General features: G+C 36.1%; 1 protein-coding gene across 1 annotated transcript; it reads right to left on the reverse strand.

Moving 5' to 3' along the window:
- Positions 1-11,513: 11,513 nt before the first annotated feature.
- On the reverse strand, positions 11,514-16,181 carry LOC143598450 (TMV resistance protein N-like). The gene is made up of 7 exons (XM_077076662.1): positions 15,786-16,181; positions 15,452-15,570; positions 14,253-15,354; positions 13,876-14,160; positions 12,684-13,803; positions 11,707-11,755; positions 11,514-11,640 (listed from the first exon to the last, which is right to left on the reverse strand). The coding sequence occupies exons 1-7, from the start codon at positions 16,179-16,181 to the stop codon at positions 11,514-11,516; spliced, it is 3,198 nt and encodes a 1,065-aa protein (XP_076932777.1).
- Between the last annotated feature and the right edge of the window lie 664 nt (positions 16,182-16,845).

Here is a 16,845-nt window from a genome sequence, read left to right on the forward strand (position 1 = left end):
ATAATAAAATATCATTTTATTGGGCTTTGAAATAGCTAAACCAATATTAAAAGAAAAAAAGACGGGTTTAAATCACGAGTTCGGTTTTATGAAAATGAATTTATAATGAAGCTTATAATAATATTATTTATGATGATGATAGTAATGATAATAATAATTTTAAAAGAAGTGTTTCATATATAGATATATAGATATGTACGATATGACGTAAAATAATAACCGTACTTATTATTAATAATACTAATAATAATAGTTAGAGAATAAAGATCTTAATATTAATTAAGATGTTGTTGGTAAAAAAAAAATAATAATAATAATTATTATTGATAGTAAATAACGATATTATACTCGATGTCGGTTTGATTTCTAAACGAATTCATAATATACTATAATGATATTATTGCTAGTAATTAATGATAAAATATGATTTTTAATAAATAATAATAATATGACATTTAATAATATTAATAACAATTTTAATATTTATAATAATAATAATCTTGTTAATAATAGTTTTAACTTCAATATTTGTAATAATAATGGTAATAATAATATTAATAATAAAATACCTATAATAGTAAACTCAACATATTAATACTAATAATAGTTTTTATGTAGTAATGTTAGTACTAATAATAACCCTTATTTGTTAAGTATAAGATTAATACCAAAATCGGTCTAGGATGAGACGTGAACCCGAGACTCTAGTTTAATGACTAACGTATAACCCAAAACGAAACCAAGATAACAATTGTCAATTAAACGCATAAGAAACTTGATATATCTATTATCCGATCGTGCACCTTTTACCCGATTCAAAACAACTCAATACCCAAATTAACCCTTTTCAAATTATATGACCAACAATATAACCGATTTTTAACGGTTTAAAACCGACAATCTCTATACGAATACAACAATACTAAAACTCGAATTAACTTTACCTATTATATGTTCACGAGTCGTGGTTTTGTTTCGGGAAGGAACCGAGTCGAGACTGCCAGAGATTTGAAGACGAGAGGAAGAGAGATGGTGCGAGAGAGAGAGGCAGATTGAGTTTGGATAGACTTTGAACAACTAGTGTTACATAACAACTTCAGGAGGGAATTGGATTCTACACTTGATTGAGTTTGGATAGACTTTGAACAACTGGCCTCAAAAGTCAGTCTGTTGGAGGGTGGATCCAGTTCCTCAAGGGACGTGGATAGACTCATGGGTGAAAGTGTGAAGCTGCGTGACATGGTTGAGCAGCTTGAAGGTGAGATAGAAGAAAAACGCGACACTCAAGGTCGTGTAAATGAGTCACTTGTCAATCGCTATGTTGCAGTTATGGAGGTGATGCGCTTGAGTGACGAGGATGTGAACAACCACAAGAATCACTTGATGGAGACTTTCCGTGACTTTCTGCGTGTAAACGAGCCAAGGACCGAGCAGAGCAATAGATGACAAACAGCTCTTGTCAATTTGGTCGCTGACACCGAAAATGTTAGAGCTCAAGGAAGGCTACATGGCTTCCAATACACCGGCGAAACCAGGAAAGATGCTGGAGAAGGAGGTTCTGGTGTGAAGAAGAGTAAAGATGAGCCTCCTACGGTTGTTGGAACCATAGTAAGCACTGAACTCGTGGTTACAACTGCCGCCACAACTGGGCAGGTCAGTTCCATAAGTTCCCCACTTGTTATACCTACTACGGGTGAACAAGTTAGTGCTCCTGCTACATCTGCTTTGGTTCCTATTGTTCAACAACAATAATGTAGCTCAAGGAGGTGGTGGAGGTGATGGAAGTGGTGATGATGATGATGATGAAACATATGATGATGACGATGATGTTGGTGATAATGAAAATGAGGATGAAGAGGATGATGGTAATGATGATAATGACCACGAGTATGACAGTGTCGATGATCCTCGTGGTGGAAATGGTGATAACAGTGGTGATGGTCATGCCACTGGTGGAAATAAGACGGCGGAGGAGGAATCGCCAAGTGAAGAAAATAAAACACGTGAGACTGACGCTACAGTCGAGGCTGAAATTGCCTCTATTTTTAACGTTTGTTCTGCTGCAGGTACCAGCTCACTAGTTCAAGAAGCCGTGGAGAATAAAGATGATAGTGATGATGGCATCAACTACTCACCTAATTCGGACACTCCGGAGATGGTGATTGAAGAACCCGTTGCTCAATAGCCAGTTGTCGCTCCCTCTACCAAGCATGCTCGCAAAAGATCAAGAAAGTGTATCAAGTATTATGGTGTGAGCAGTATGGCAAGCATGAGGTGGAGATCAAAGCCGTTCCATGACTCCGATCCTATCCTATATACAAGGTGGCACAAGGACAACAAAAGTTGGGTTGTTCGTCGTGCTAATGGTGATTTGACATATATCCCTTATGGAGATATGCACATCTTATCGATCCTGAATATGAACTACTTCAGAAAAACGGTGGGTCGTGGTGAGAAGGAAGGAACAGTGGAGGGATGATTCAAACGATTCTTGAATCATGAATGGAATTATGACTACCCAAAGTTTATTCTAAACCCGGGTAGGTCATACAAGTCAAACGAAAGCTTCCATTAACGAATTAGGTTTAGGTCAGAGTCTGACATTCTCTGACATTGCCCTAACCTCGTACCCACTTTCCGGCGCCGCCTTTCCGGCACCGTCATCGATGGAAAACCGGGATCTCGCTGGAAAAGCGAGATCTCACTTGTTTTCCACCGTTTTTCGTCCCGTTCGATCCAGATCTGAGCTAGGGTGACCCCAGGCTCTTCTTTTGCTCGGTTCATACCCGATTCTACCCCGATCTCGTGACTTTAATGGTTTAGGGTGTCGGCTCGTCGTTTCGCGACTAGATCTAGCGGGTTTGGATCCATACAATATCATACTATCATTACATCGGGTCGATGCTCGGTTTTCCTCTTGGTTTCGGCTAAGATAAAGAGAGAACTAGAGAGAGAGCTTAAGTGTGTGTTTTTGGTGGTGTATGGAATATGTGAAATGAATGAATTAAAGAGAATTTATGGTTTATATATTATGGATCATGGGCTTAAGCCCATAGTCTTTTCTTCTTTCCTTTTAACCCAAGTCCGTAACTCATATCCATTTAAACCAGCACAAGCCCGACTCATAATAACTCACAATTTATATTATTAACTGAAACGAGAAAACGGGATGTTACATAACAACTTCAGGAGGGAATTGGATTCTACACTTGATTGAGTTTGGATAGACTTTGAACAACTGGCCTCAAAAGTCAGTCTGTTGGAGGGTGGATCCAGTTCCTCAAGGGACGTGGATAGACTCATGGGTGAAAGTGTGAAGCTGCGTGACATGGTTGAGCAGCTTGAAGGTGAGATAGAAGAAAAACGCGACACTCAAGGTCGTGTAAATGAGTCACTTGTCAATCGCTATGTTGCAGTTATGGAGGTGATGCGCTTGAGTGACGAGGATGTGAACAACCACAAGAATCACTTGATGGAGACTTTCCGTGACTTTCTGCGTGTAAACAAGCCAAGGACTGAGCAGAGCAATAGATGACAAACAGCTCTTGTCAATTTGGTCGCTGACACCGAAAATGTTAGAGCTCAAGGAAGGCTACATGGCTTCCAATACACCGGCGAAACCAGGAAAGATGCTGGAGAAGGAGGTTCTGGTGTGAAGAAGAGTAAAGATGAGCCTCCTACGGTTGTTGGAACCATAGTAAGCACTGAACTCGTGGTTACAACTGCCGCCACAACTGGGCTGGTCAGTTCCATAAGTTCCCCACTTGTTATACCTACTACGGGTGAACAAGTTAGTGCTCCTGCTACATCTGCTTTGGTTCCTATTGTTCAACAACAATAATGTAGCTCAAGGAGGTGGTGGAGGTGATGGAAGTGGTGATGACGATGATGATGAAACATATGATGATGACGATGATGTTGGTGATAATGAAAATGAGGGTGAAGAGGATGAAGGTAATGATGATGATGACCACGAGTATGATAGTGTCGATGATCCTCATGGTGGAAATGGTGGAAATGGTGATGACAGTGGTGATGGTCATGCCACTGGTGGAAATAAGATGGCGGAGGAGGAATCGCAAAGTGAAGAAAATAAAACACGTGAGACTGACGTAGCAGTCGAGGCTGAAATTGCCTCTATTTTTAACGTTTGTTCTGCTGCAGGTACTAGCTCACTAGTTCAAGAAGCCGTGGAGAATAAAGATGATAGTGATGATGGCATCAATTACTCACCTAATTCGGACACTCCGGAGATGGTGATTGAAGAACCCGTTGCTCAATAGCCAGTTGTCGCTCCCTCTACCAAGCATGCTCGCAAAAGATCAAGAAAGTGTATCAAGTATTATGGTGTGAGCAGTATGGCAAGCATGAGGTGGAGATCAAAGCCGTTCGATCCTATCCTATATGCAAGGTGGCACAAGGACAGCAAAAGTTGGGTTGTTCGTCGTGCAAATGGTGATTTAACATATATCCCTTATGGAGATATGCACACCTTATCGATCCTGGATATGAACTACTTCAGAAAAACGGTGGGTCGTGGTGAGAAGGAAGGAACAGTGGAGGGATGGTTCAAACGGTTCTTGAATCATGAATGGAAATATGACTACCCAAAGTTTATTCTAAACCCGGGTAGGTCATACAAGTCAAACGATATCAACCCCTTCACCAAGAAGCTATCTAAAGGATGAAGATACAAGATGACAGACGAGGATGGAGAACCTATTTTTCACGGCATGCCCTTTGATGACAACTTTCTTCACGACTTTGTTGCTTGGGAGTTCGACAATGCTCACGATGAGGTCATTATTCACTATGAACGATCTCATGACCTCCGGTTCTTTGATGAACATGAAATGGCTGGGTTCTGCAGAGCTGACTTGATGAAGCTTCTTGAGTCACCTCTATGCACGGTTGAAGACGTTCGTCGAGACAATACGGATGCTATCGTCAGAAAGTTCAACAAGTTCGTCCAACTACTTGTTGAGAAGCAGCCCTTCCAAACCAGTGACGATATCTTCGAATAAGAGTCCGAGTGCGACTGAAGATTGAAGTTAACGGGACAAATACCAAAGACTAGAGGGAGATTGTCAGGCCCATTTTTGTATTAGTCTTTCGTATTTGTTTGATATATATGTATCGTTTATATGTATGTTTGGGCCCAAGGCCATGTACTTTGGAGCCCAATGGGCCGCTAATAAAATAGATAGTGCATGAGCACACACACTATATATAGTGTGTGTATCTCATGCACACAACAACCTTTTGCCATTTCACTATCTTATCCACAAGTTCCAAATTCTTTCTTCTCTCCCTTCTCTCTACCCTCACAGTGCAAATAATAACCAAACAAGATCTGAGATCTCGGTCCTCACTAGTGATTTCCGCTAGCTAGTGGAGAGGTTGATCCACATAGACTAGTAATAGTGTTGTTAAATCCAGTCAAAGGACCAACAAAAATCAACAAAGTCACATAATTCTAAATAAACAATTTAAACCAACAAAAATCAACAAAGTCACGAAATTATTCAACTTATCTAAAAGTTGTACAAAATAATATCTAAAACTTAGTGTATGCAAAAAGCACCCATAAGAGAAAATTAGATATCCAGAATAATGTGATTGTCTATGATTTTCATAAATAATTCAGTAAAATAAAATAATATAAAAAAACACCATTTTATAGTAGTGAACCAACTTACAGTTTAGCAACCAGTTTTTAGTCACCAAAAATTTAAGATTTTTCCCCTTCCAAAAATCTATTCAAACAATCAGTATATTTCAAAATCAAATAAAACCAAAGGTACCTAAAATCCAATAAATGAATACTTAACCTAAAATATTATGCATTTTTTATAATTTCTACAGACATAAACATTCTTTAAGTCTCCGTGTCTGTAGATGGAGAAAACATTGTAAAAAAACGTCCTAAAAAGTACAACAACAACAACAACAATAATAATAATAATAATAAAAGTCCATCTACAAGACGAAGAACTTGTTAAACTTTTAACATCATTCTCAATCTTGTTTAGTGTAATAAGTGTCAAGACACTGATTGCCTTAATTTGAACAAATAAAAGTTTGTGGGCACATGCAAAAATGAGTATATACTAAACTAGTTATGAAAGAGACTCTTGGGGTGGACAGATTTAACCAAATGAGACCTATTTCCTACCCCAAAAAAGTCAGTTTGTATCAGGGTACCGATCTGGATACAAACCAGTTTTAGTTTGGCTAGTGCTGATCACCTTTGGTTTTAAAATAAAAGCCATTCGTCGATTTCTTTTGCTGGTCACAACCAGTACAATAAATCTTCAAAATTTTGATATGAAGGTGAAAATTCTGACACATCCATTTCGTCGAGCAGATGGTGTACATGAATTACATACGATGTGAATATGTGGAATTTTGGTAATAAAATGGGCCGACATGTGTAATCTTGGAATTTGGTATTGCACGGTAACTACTGTGGTCATGGTCATTGTTGGGCTATTTTCCCAAAATTGACTTTTTTGTCAACGTTGACTTTTTTGCTGTCAAAACTGTTTCTTGATAAAAAATGATCGTTTGACTATGGTTGACTTTCTTTGGTCAACTGCACATTGTCAGAATGTATCAGCTTAAGCTCATTCTTGGTACACAATCACAATATCAAACTTTTGAAGCCATTGTCTTATGGGAATTTTTGTTATTGGGAAATATTTGTGTGACTTGTATTGGACTGAACATTCTGTATCGGGGTTTCAAACAGTTGGAACATTAAATTTTGAACCTTTTCATTGTAAGTGTATTTTTGTCATTGGGCTCTTTGGTAAATTAATTGGTTTTGAGAAGACAGTGTTTTGGTTATTCATGAGTTTCGGTTTATGTTTGACATTTTGCTGGTCAAACATGACATATGGAACTTTCAAAAGATTTGGATCAATTTTGAAAATAATTGAGAAATTTGGTGAATCGGTTGTATTGTTGAGTCTCATGCAATATTGGTATAGAGTTTAGGTATAAATGGAAGTCAACAAAAGAATTTGCAACTGTTGGCTTATCCTGGAATGACCTGGATTAATAAAGTTGTCAATATCTACATCATTTTCTACATCATTGGTTTTATTGACAGTTCAGCCTCATAATAACCAGTTTAAACGAACATCATCATTGAATTAAGACATATTAGGCGTAGCTATATGGACTGATCGACATTCGCGTGCCCACACCTTTGGTCAATGGGCTGGCCTCTCAAAAGTTTGTTGATTTTGAGTTTGCGCCTCCTCTTGATGGTTTAGCCTAGAGATGTACAAAAAATAGGTTTGGGACCGGTTCACTGCAAACTAACCTGAACCGGTTTGACAAGAAAGCCCGTTTCACCCAAACCAAACTATCTTAACAATCACGAGTTAGTGATGAAAGTTGTGAAGGTGAAAGGGATCATGGTGTATGACAAGACACTAAGGAATGGATTTATTGCTATGTCTGAGGATTTGGTAACAAGGCAACTGAACAAGGCCGAATGGATACTTCAAATTTTAACAAAGCACCTTGCAACGGTGAAGATCTCTATGGCTCGGTTAGGTGATGGTATCACCATTTGTGGACATCTCTATTAGATTCAAGTTGTGCCTTTTAAGTTTATTTTGTCGTTGAAGTTATTGTTATGGTGTATGCCTGTTAATGTTTTAATTATGGAACAATGTCTGAAATACGTTTATGAAAACATTCTTAAGTTATATAAATAAATGTTGTAAACATGTGGTCCAAGTTTAAGAGACAGAGAGTAGGTAAATGTTGTATTTTTATTTACATTTGCTGAGAACAATATAACGCGGCACATGACATGTCGTCAATCATTTTCCTATTGGCCAATGTTGGATTGTTCATTGTATTATTATATTTAATAATACGAATTTTTTCAGTAAATGATGGATTACTTTCATTTAGTTATTGGTGAGGCGGTAGTGGACCGGACTGGTCCACAAAATTCGATTCTGCAGTTAAAAGGTGGCTCATAGTCAAATAAAACCGACCCAAATTAACTGAGCTAAACAATTGACAGACATCTCTGTTTCAGTTTTGGGAATAAAAACACGAATTTAACCAAACCAACAAGTGATTATGTTAAACCTGGCGAAACAGGCGGCCCGGTTAAAAACAGGTGCCGGTCAGAATGGGTGCAGGACAAAACAGGCCGATTTAGAAATGATTACTCCCCAAACCCATCAACCAGTTTTAGCCTGTTTAACAAAACTCACCAAACCCGTTAAACTCATTTAGATGTATTGTGTTTTTCTTCATCAGTTCATTGTTAAAAATTTCAACAGGTTTTGCTTCTTGTTTTTTTTTGATAAATTTAGCTCCTTCCTACATGTTTTAAAATTTTTCATATCATAGTAAACAGATATAACCAAAAATCTAATAAACATAAATTAACCAGACCTTGATAGTTTGATTTTTCAATCAGTTCTTTGTAAGCAGCTCGGTTAGTATCCGGTTACTAAGCAGTTCTTTGATAGTTTTGGTTTGGAATGGACCAAAAAATTAGGCAATGATTCAATTCAGCCTCATAAGCACCAGTGTAAACAAACATCATCGTTCAACTCAAGCATTCTCGAATAATTGTGATAAGCGTTCAAGATATTCAAAACATATGTGCAAATATATGTAGAGAGTAAAGGCCCTTATTTTGACTAGTTTGTGGTCAAAACTGTTTTTTTTTTTTTTTGTCAAATCTGTGTTTTTTGATCAAAATTGACCTTTTGACTATGGTTGACTTTCTTGTGGTCAACTGCACATGCTGGTGGTTCCTTATTGATAGAATATATCAGCTACTAGTTTTTTGTTGGCACCTTAAGATCATTCTTAGTATACCAGGTACATAATCACAAAAACAAACTATTGAAGCCATTGTCTTACTGGAATTTATTAAAGATCACAAGTTTATTTTGGTGATTAGTGTTATAAGTCAATCTTTTTCTGACTTGTATTGGACTGAAAACTCTTATTGCAGGTCCTAACATATGGTATATCCACTTTTGAACTCTTTCATAGTAAGGGTATTTTAGTCATTGGGCTGTATACAAAAGTTTAAGGATATGATAATTCAGTTTAATTGGGAAGTGGATGAATTGTTACTTAATAGCAGCAATTTGATTAATCATGAGTTTCAGGCCATGTTTGACTTTTTGCTGGTCAAACATGACGTATGAAACTTTCAAAATATTTTTAATTAATTATGACAATAATTGAAGCTGAAAAAAAAATAAATAAATAAATATATAAATAAAACCAATACCAATATTTAACTATATAAAAGCCTCTCAGAAATAAACTTACGGATACTTTAGAGATCCTTCATACTTCAATCCTTACCATTGATCCGGTTCATTTTTATTTCCTCTACTATAAATTTGAACATTAAATTTTCACACATGCACATCATAAAATGAAAGTACAGAACGACCAAAAAGAGACTGAATAAACGACCAAAAAACCCGAGCCCGGATCGAGATCCGAGTAACAGTTCGTTTACTGATCTGTTCAAATCACCACATAAATTGAAGGTACAGAAAAAGATAATATAATGAAAGACAACAAATTCTGATTTCAACATTAAAATTTTCACGCATGCAGTTCGTCGAGCAGGTGATTCAAGCATTCATGATTGTAAGGAGATATTATTCACAGCTCTACCCAAAAGAACTCCGGGATGGATGTAAAACCATACGACTCCAGTTCCTCCCTGGAACCATAAATACGTAGACCTTTCAATTGATAAATGCTCCCCGGAAGACGCCTTATGCCCGTGTATTATATCCATAACTCTTTCAGCAACAAAATAATCGCAGTAACATTATTTATATAAAATAAGAACCAGGGATCAATATTATCATAATCACAGCAACAATCTAGAACCACAAAATCTGATAAATTCAGAAAGTATCTTATCAAAGTGCAAAATATACTAAATACTGACAATCACAGTTCACACAGAAATAAATTCAGAATTCACACAGAAATAAAATTCAAAAGCAAACAAATGTATGGCAAAATACAAAGTCCACACAGGAGTTTTAACAAACATGTGGTGTGCATGTATGCTCACATCACAAAATACAAAAAGACTCTTTAGCATCTCGTATCTCTTTTCACAAGACAAATTGAAGCTGAAAGCAAACAAATCAAATAAATAAATAACCAATATTCAATTATACAAAAGCCTCTCAGAAATAAACTTACGGAGAGTTTAGCTCTAGCACCATCAACGAGTATTAGAGCTCCGTCAATGAGTATACGTGTTTTATACGTGTTGGCCCTCAAAGAATGGCCTGCAAACCATAAATTTACAAGTTTTATACGTGTTTCAAAATGCTACTTAGCAAAAAATTAGGCAATGATTCAATTCAGCCTCATAAGCACCAGTGTAAACAAACATCATCGTTCAACTCAAGCATTCTCGAATAATTGTGATAAGCGTTCAAGATATTCAAAACATATGTGCAAATATATGTAGAGAGTAAAGGCCCTTATTTTGACTAGTTTGTGGTCAAAACTGTTTTTTTTTTTTTTGTCAAATCTGTGTTTTTTGATCAAAATTGACCTTTTGACTATGGTTGACTTTCTTGTGGTCAACTGCACATGCTGGTGGTTCCTTATTGATAGAATATATCAGCTACTAGTTTTTTGTTGGCACCTTAAGATCATTCTTAGTATACCAGGTACATAATCACAAAAACAAACTATTGAAGCCATTGTCTTACTGGAATTTATTAAAGATCACAAGTTTATTTTGGTGATTAGTGTTATAAGTCAATCTTTTTCTGACTTGTATTGGACTGAAAACTCTTATTGCAGGTCCTAACATATGGTATATCCACTTTTGAACTCTTTCATAGTAAGGGTATTTTAGTCATTGGGCTGTATACAAAAGTTTAAGGATATGATAATTCAGTTTAATTGGGAAGTGGATGAATTGTTACTTAATAGCAGCAATTTGATTAATCATGAGTTTCAGGCCATGTTTGACTTTTTGCTGGTCAAACATGACGTATGAAACTTTCAAAATATTTTTAATTAATTATGACAATAATTGAAGCTGAAAAAAAAATAAATAAATAAATATATAAATAAAACCAATACCAATATTTAACTATATAAAAGCCTCTCAGAAATAAACTTACGGATACTTTAGAGATCCTTCATACTTCAATCCTTACCATTGATCCGGTTCATTTTTATTTCCTCTACTATAAATTTGAACATTAAATTTTCACACATGCACATCATAAAATGAAAGTACAGAACGACCAAAAAGAGACTGAATAAACGACCAAAAAACCCGAGCCCGGATCGAGATCCGAGTAACAGTTCGTTTACTGATCTGTTCAAATCACCACATAAATTGAAGGTACAGAAAAAGATAATATAATGAAAGACAACAAATTCTGATTTCAACATTAAAATTTTCACGCATGCAGTTCGTCGAGCAGGTGATTCAAGCATTCATGATTGTAAGGAGATATTATTCACAGCTCTACCCAAAAGAACTCCGGGATGGATGTAAAACCATACGACTCCAGTTCCTCCCTGGAACCATAAATACGTAGACCTTTCAATTGATAAATGCTCCCCGGAAGACGCCTTATGCCCGTGTATTATATCCATAACTCTTTCAGCAACAAAATAATCGCAGTAACATTATTTATATAAAATAAGAACCAGGGATCAATATTATCATAATCACAGCAACAATCTAGAACCACAAAATCTGATAAATTCAGAAAGTATCTTATCAAAGTGCAAAATATACTAAATACTGACAATCACAGTTCACACAGAAATAAATTCAGAATTCACACAGAAATAAAATTCAAAAGCAAACAAATGTATGGCAAAATACAAAGTCCACACAGGAGTTTTAACAAACATGTGGTGTGCATGTATGCTCACATCACAAAATACAAAAAGACTCTTTAGCATCTCGTATCTCTTTTCACAAGACAAATTGAAGCTGAAAGCAAACAAATCAAATAAATAAATAACCAATATTCAATTATACAAAAGCCTCTCAGAAATAAACTTACGGAGAGTTTAGCTCTAGCACCATCAACGAGTATTAGAGCTCCGTCAATGAGTATACGTGTTTTATACGTGTTGGCCCTCAAAGAATGGCCTGCAAACCATAAATTTACAAGTTTTATACGTGTTTCAAAATGCTACTTAGCAAACATAACATAAGTATATTGAGATTAAAACTGATTTAGAAAGAAAAAAATAGCACAGACGTCATGGAATGACAGGTTTCGGTCTACTAATATGTTCCAATCACTATATAAAATGATATGTTCCAATCACCATATAAAATGAAAGAAGATAACAAGGTCTTTTCATCGATTTTGATTTAAAGATGAAAATTTCTTACACAAGCATTTAGTCGAGCAGGTGGTGTGCATGAATTAAAAAATACATGAATATGTATAATTTGATTCAATTGAGCCTCATAATCACGAGTGTAAACAAACAACATCGTTAAATTGTGAATTGATTGCAAGTATAAATTCGTATATGATTAATAAAGAAGTGATTAATCTGTTTTGATGTACCTGATTAAGACAAATACTCATGTTGTGGCTGACAAGCTTATTTTCAAAGTCTTGTCCAACGATGATCTTCCTCAGCCAAAATGGATGTAAAACCATAGGATTCAAGTTGCCACATGGACCCATAAATACGCAGACCTTTCAATTGATAAATGCTCTGCGGAAGACGATTAATGTCTGTATCTTTTATCCATAACTCTTTCAAACATTCTAAACTCCCAAGTTCCTCTGGCAATTTCTTAATATTTGGACAATTGGAGAGCTCTAGACGTTTTAAACATTTCAACCTACATATGTTGTTCGGAATATCTCGTAAGGATCTGCAATCTCTTATGATTAATTCTTCTAAACACTCTAATCTGCATATATTCTCAGGTAACTGCTCAAGAGCCCGACAATAACCAAGTTTAAGTGATTTCAGATTTTTCAACATAAAAATACTATCCGGAAGATGTTGAAACTGTTGCAAACTCAAAGTTAGCTTCTCTAGACTTTCTAACCGCCACAGGTCCTGAGGAATACTTCCTTCAAGTGTAAGCTCTCTTAAATGTTGTAAATCACATACAGTTGCTAGAAAATACTCTTGGTTTTCGCAAACGCTTGAACCAAAACCAAAAAGTTTCTCTAAATTTCCACTCCATGAGGATCTATGTTCATCATATATACATATAAACCTAAACCCTCCATAAAAATCTGTATTAACCTTTATTTTCACTGTATCTATAAGAGAAGCTGACTCATGTTGTTTGTAAACACTAAAATATACAACATTTAAGCAATAACTTAAGCTAAAGTAAACAAGCTTTTTAAGACATCCCACCGGAGCATGAATTTCTTTAAGATGAGAACAATCTTCAAGATATAATTTCTCAAGATGTGGAACCATCCCAATGTTAAGGTGACTCACCTTAGAACGACTGAGGTTGAGTATTTTGAGATTCAGGCATTCAACGGGCAATTTGAGTTCTACAAAGTCCCCACATCCTTCAAGATTTAACTCCTCAAGATGTGGAACCATCCCAATGTTAAGGTGACTCACCTTAGAACGACTGAGGTTGAGTACTTTGAGATTCGGGCATTCAACGGGCGATTGGAGTTCTACAAAGTCCCCACATCCTTTAAGATTTAACTCCTCAAGATGTGGGGTCATGCTAAGGTCAAAGGTTCTTAACTTTAAAGAATAACTGAGGTTAAGGAATTTAAGCTTATTAAAAACCTATCATAAGAAAAGAAAAATAGATGAGAATCAGTGTAATCACAATATATAACATTATATGCATTATTCTACCTTTCTTTCTCCTCCTTCCCAGAGTTCAATTATATTGCACTCATGCATTTCAAGGTAAACAAGGTTATTTGCTTGAAACATTTCAGGTAAAGACCGAAAAGGGTGGCAACTCCAACATAGAGATTGTAAAGCATCTGGTAAGTATTTGCTAACTTCATCAACTTCTTTTGCGTAGCATCGCACATCAAGTAGTCTAAGTTCTTCCATCTTTCTAATACCTTTCATAATAATAACAGGATGGAGATTGGAACTTCTCAAATACATACTTCTTGTTGCTTTGGTGCCCTGTACATAATAAAAAAAATGCTGGTGTGAAAATTTGTCAAAGAAAATAATATTTCCTAGTTGTCCACATTTCATATAAACTTAAAACTTACCAATTCCTTAAACAATATGTCTTCAATTTCCTCTTTAATCCATAATCGACTATGTCTGCTAGGCTCGTTAGGATGCGAACGACGCACTATATTCCAGCCCATTTCTTCTATACGGTCATGGAAGCCTAACTTGCCATAACCAGAAATAGTTATCAAAGATTTCTGCTCAAGAACACCTAAACCAATTTCAGCATAATATCCACAACTGTCAAGTATTCTGATTGCATCTTCTTTCTTGTTATATTTCATCATGCATACAACATCTAGAAAGATTTCTTTCTGATCATCCTCTAGGCCATTATAGCTTATCTCCAATCTTTTAAAAGTTTGATCTTCAGGGATAGTTTTTAGTCTTTCTATCGCATCTTTCCATACATGATCACTTCTACCACAAAGATGTGAACCCAAAACTTTGATTGTTAAGGGAAGACCAGCAGCATAATGTACAACTTTTCTAGATAGCTCTTCATACCCATGAACTGGAATCTCTCTCCCAAATGCATGCCTACTAAATAGGCAAACCGCTTCCTCATTTGATAATAGACTGACATCATGAATGAAGTTCACCCGGTGTGCTAACAACACCTGCTTATCTCTTGTTGTGATGATGATTCTACTTCCTGGCTTAAACCATGTAAGCTCACCAGCTAACGCGTCAAGTTGCTCTATATCATCCACATCATCTAGAACAACAAGAGCCTTTCTACCAGGCATCATCCTTTTCATCTTATTTTTCCCATCAGAAACACTTGTTACATCAATGTTTTGATCAGCTAACACATCTTTAAGGACTTGTTTTTGCAATTTCTTCAAACCAGTCGAAGAGCCTTTTGAAACTTCTCGGACATTCTCAACAAAGCTTACACCTTCAAACCAAACGGATGTTAGATCAAAAACAGCTCTCGCCAAAGTTGTCTTTCCACCACCTCCCATCCCCTTGATCCCTATCATGCGAACATCGTCGGAACCAGTTTGTAAAGATGAAATCACACGCTTTACCCGGGTCTCCATACCTACTAACTTTTCATCAATGCTTGAATTAATGATATGTAACTTTGGTGAAATTTCTTGAACAATTTGTTGGATAAATTTAGCTTCATGCCTATGAATTAAAGAAGATTCATTCAGGTTGCTTGAATGTCCCTATGAAGAACATGTTACATAGGAAAGAAAAGAAGAATATAAGATGAAGGAATTACCCATTAAAAGTAGTCTTCAACTCCATCCCAGCCAAGCCGGCTGCTTCTTTGAGAGCATTTCTCCATCTTCCAACATCATCTTCATTTTCCTGTTTGATAAAGTTCAAAGCTTTCTTAGTCTTAACAATATTTAACACAAGTACAAAGCACTTGGATAAGAAACGTCTTCTGCACTGAAACATAAATCGTTCACTGAATAATACATATACAAGTTCAATGATAAAGATGTTACCGGATCCACTATGACACCATTCAATGAAGAAGATGATCCGCTGCAACAAAATGCTAGAGTGGAACAAAGATAGTCGAGAGGTAGAACAAAGCTCCTACTAACCGTTTCATGTTCTGCAAAGGCTTTTCCAAATGCCCCACTTTGGTGACGGACTTCAGTGGGTTCCACATCAAAGAATATGGGGTAAGCAGTCTGCTCCTTTGTCGTTTGGCACTCGATAATCTTTACGAGCTCATCCAAGCACCATGATGAAGATGCATAGTTCTTGGAGAAAACAATGATGTGAAATCTCGAGTCTTTAATGGATCTGATGAGTTGCTCACTTATTCTTTCCCCTTTCTGGATTTTTTCATCATCTTTGTAAGTTATAATGCCTTTCTGGTGAAGAGCATGATAGAGATGATCAACAAAGTTCTTGCGCGTGTCTTCACCCCGGAAGCTCAAAAAGACATCATACTTGAAGCTCTTTTGAGAAACTGATGCTGAAGTGGATGCCATTAGCTGTAAGTTTATGGTGGGTTGGGGACAAAAGGTCCTGCATTACATTAAAAAAAGGACAATGACAATAAAGATAAAGAGCATCAGCTTGAAAATTATTATTGATTACAATTATTGTAGTTGTATTTTGTTGAATTTCTGGTTGTTAAAGGTGTGTTAATATAAATAATATCATGAGATCCCTTATAATCCTTGATCATGAGTTACTTTATTTATTATTTTACTAAGCCTGGTGGAAGGCATTGGTCCAGATGAATTCGGAAGAAAATGTGACGAAAAAGAAAAAGAGAGTAGTGGACAAAAGTACTCATAACTCCTTTGGCGTATTCATTTGCTGAGTCAGACCTATTTACAACTTCCCAAAGATCTCCATTTGACTCATTTAAACATATTCATGTTCATCAATTCAGCCTGTTGCTAAAATTTCTACATAATTTTATGAATTCTTTTTTTATTTTCTAAAGAACTGTATCTGAAGTCACACAAACGCATACATAAATCAAACAACAAATGTCTATAGGGAATCAATTGATTGTAGCACCAATTCTCGGTTAACTTAAAATTCTTATATGCTAGGATGTTTCGTATTTTCCGTTGGTGGAAAAAATATAATTGTAGGGGTTTGCAGGTCAAATGGTCAACTATAAGAGGAGTATAAACAGGA

The sequence above is a fragment of the Bidens hawaiensis genome, unplaced genomic scaffold (genome assembly GCF_021521415.1).
Source record: "Bidens hawaiensis isolate Kalapana, Puna unplaced genomic scaffold, B.hawaiensis_p1.1 tig00001904_1, whole genome shotgun sequence".
In the NCBI taxonomy this organism is placed as follows: Eukaryota; Viridiplantae; Streptophyta; class Magnoliopsida; order Asterales; family Asteraceae; genus Bidens; species Bidens hawaiensis.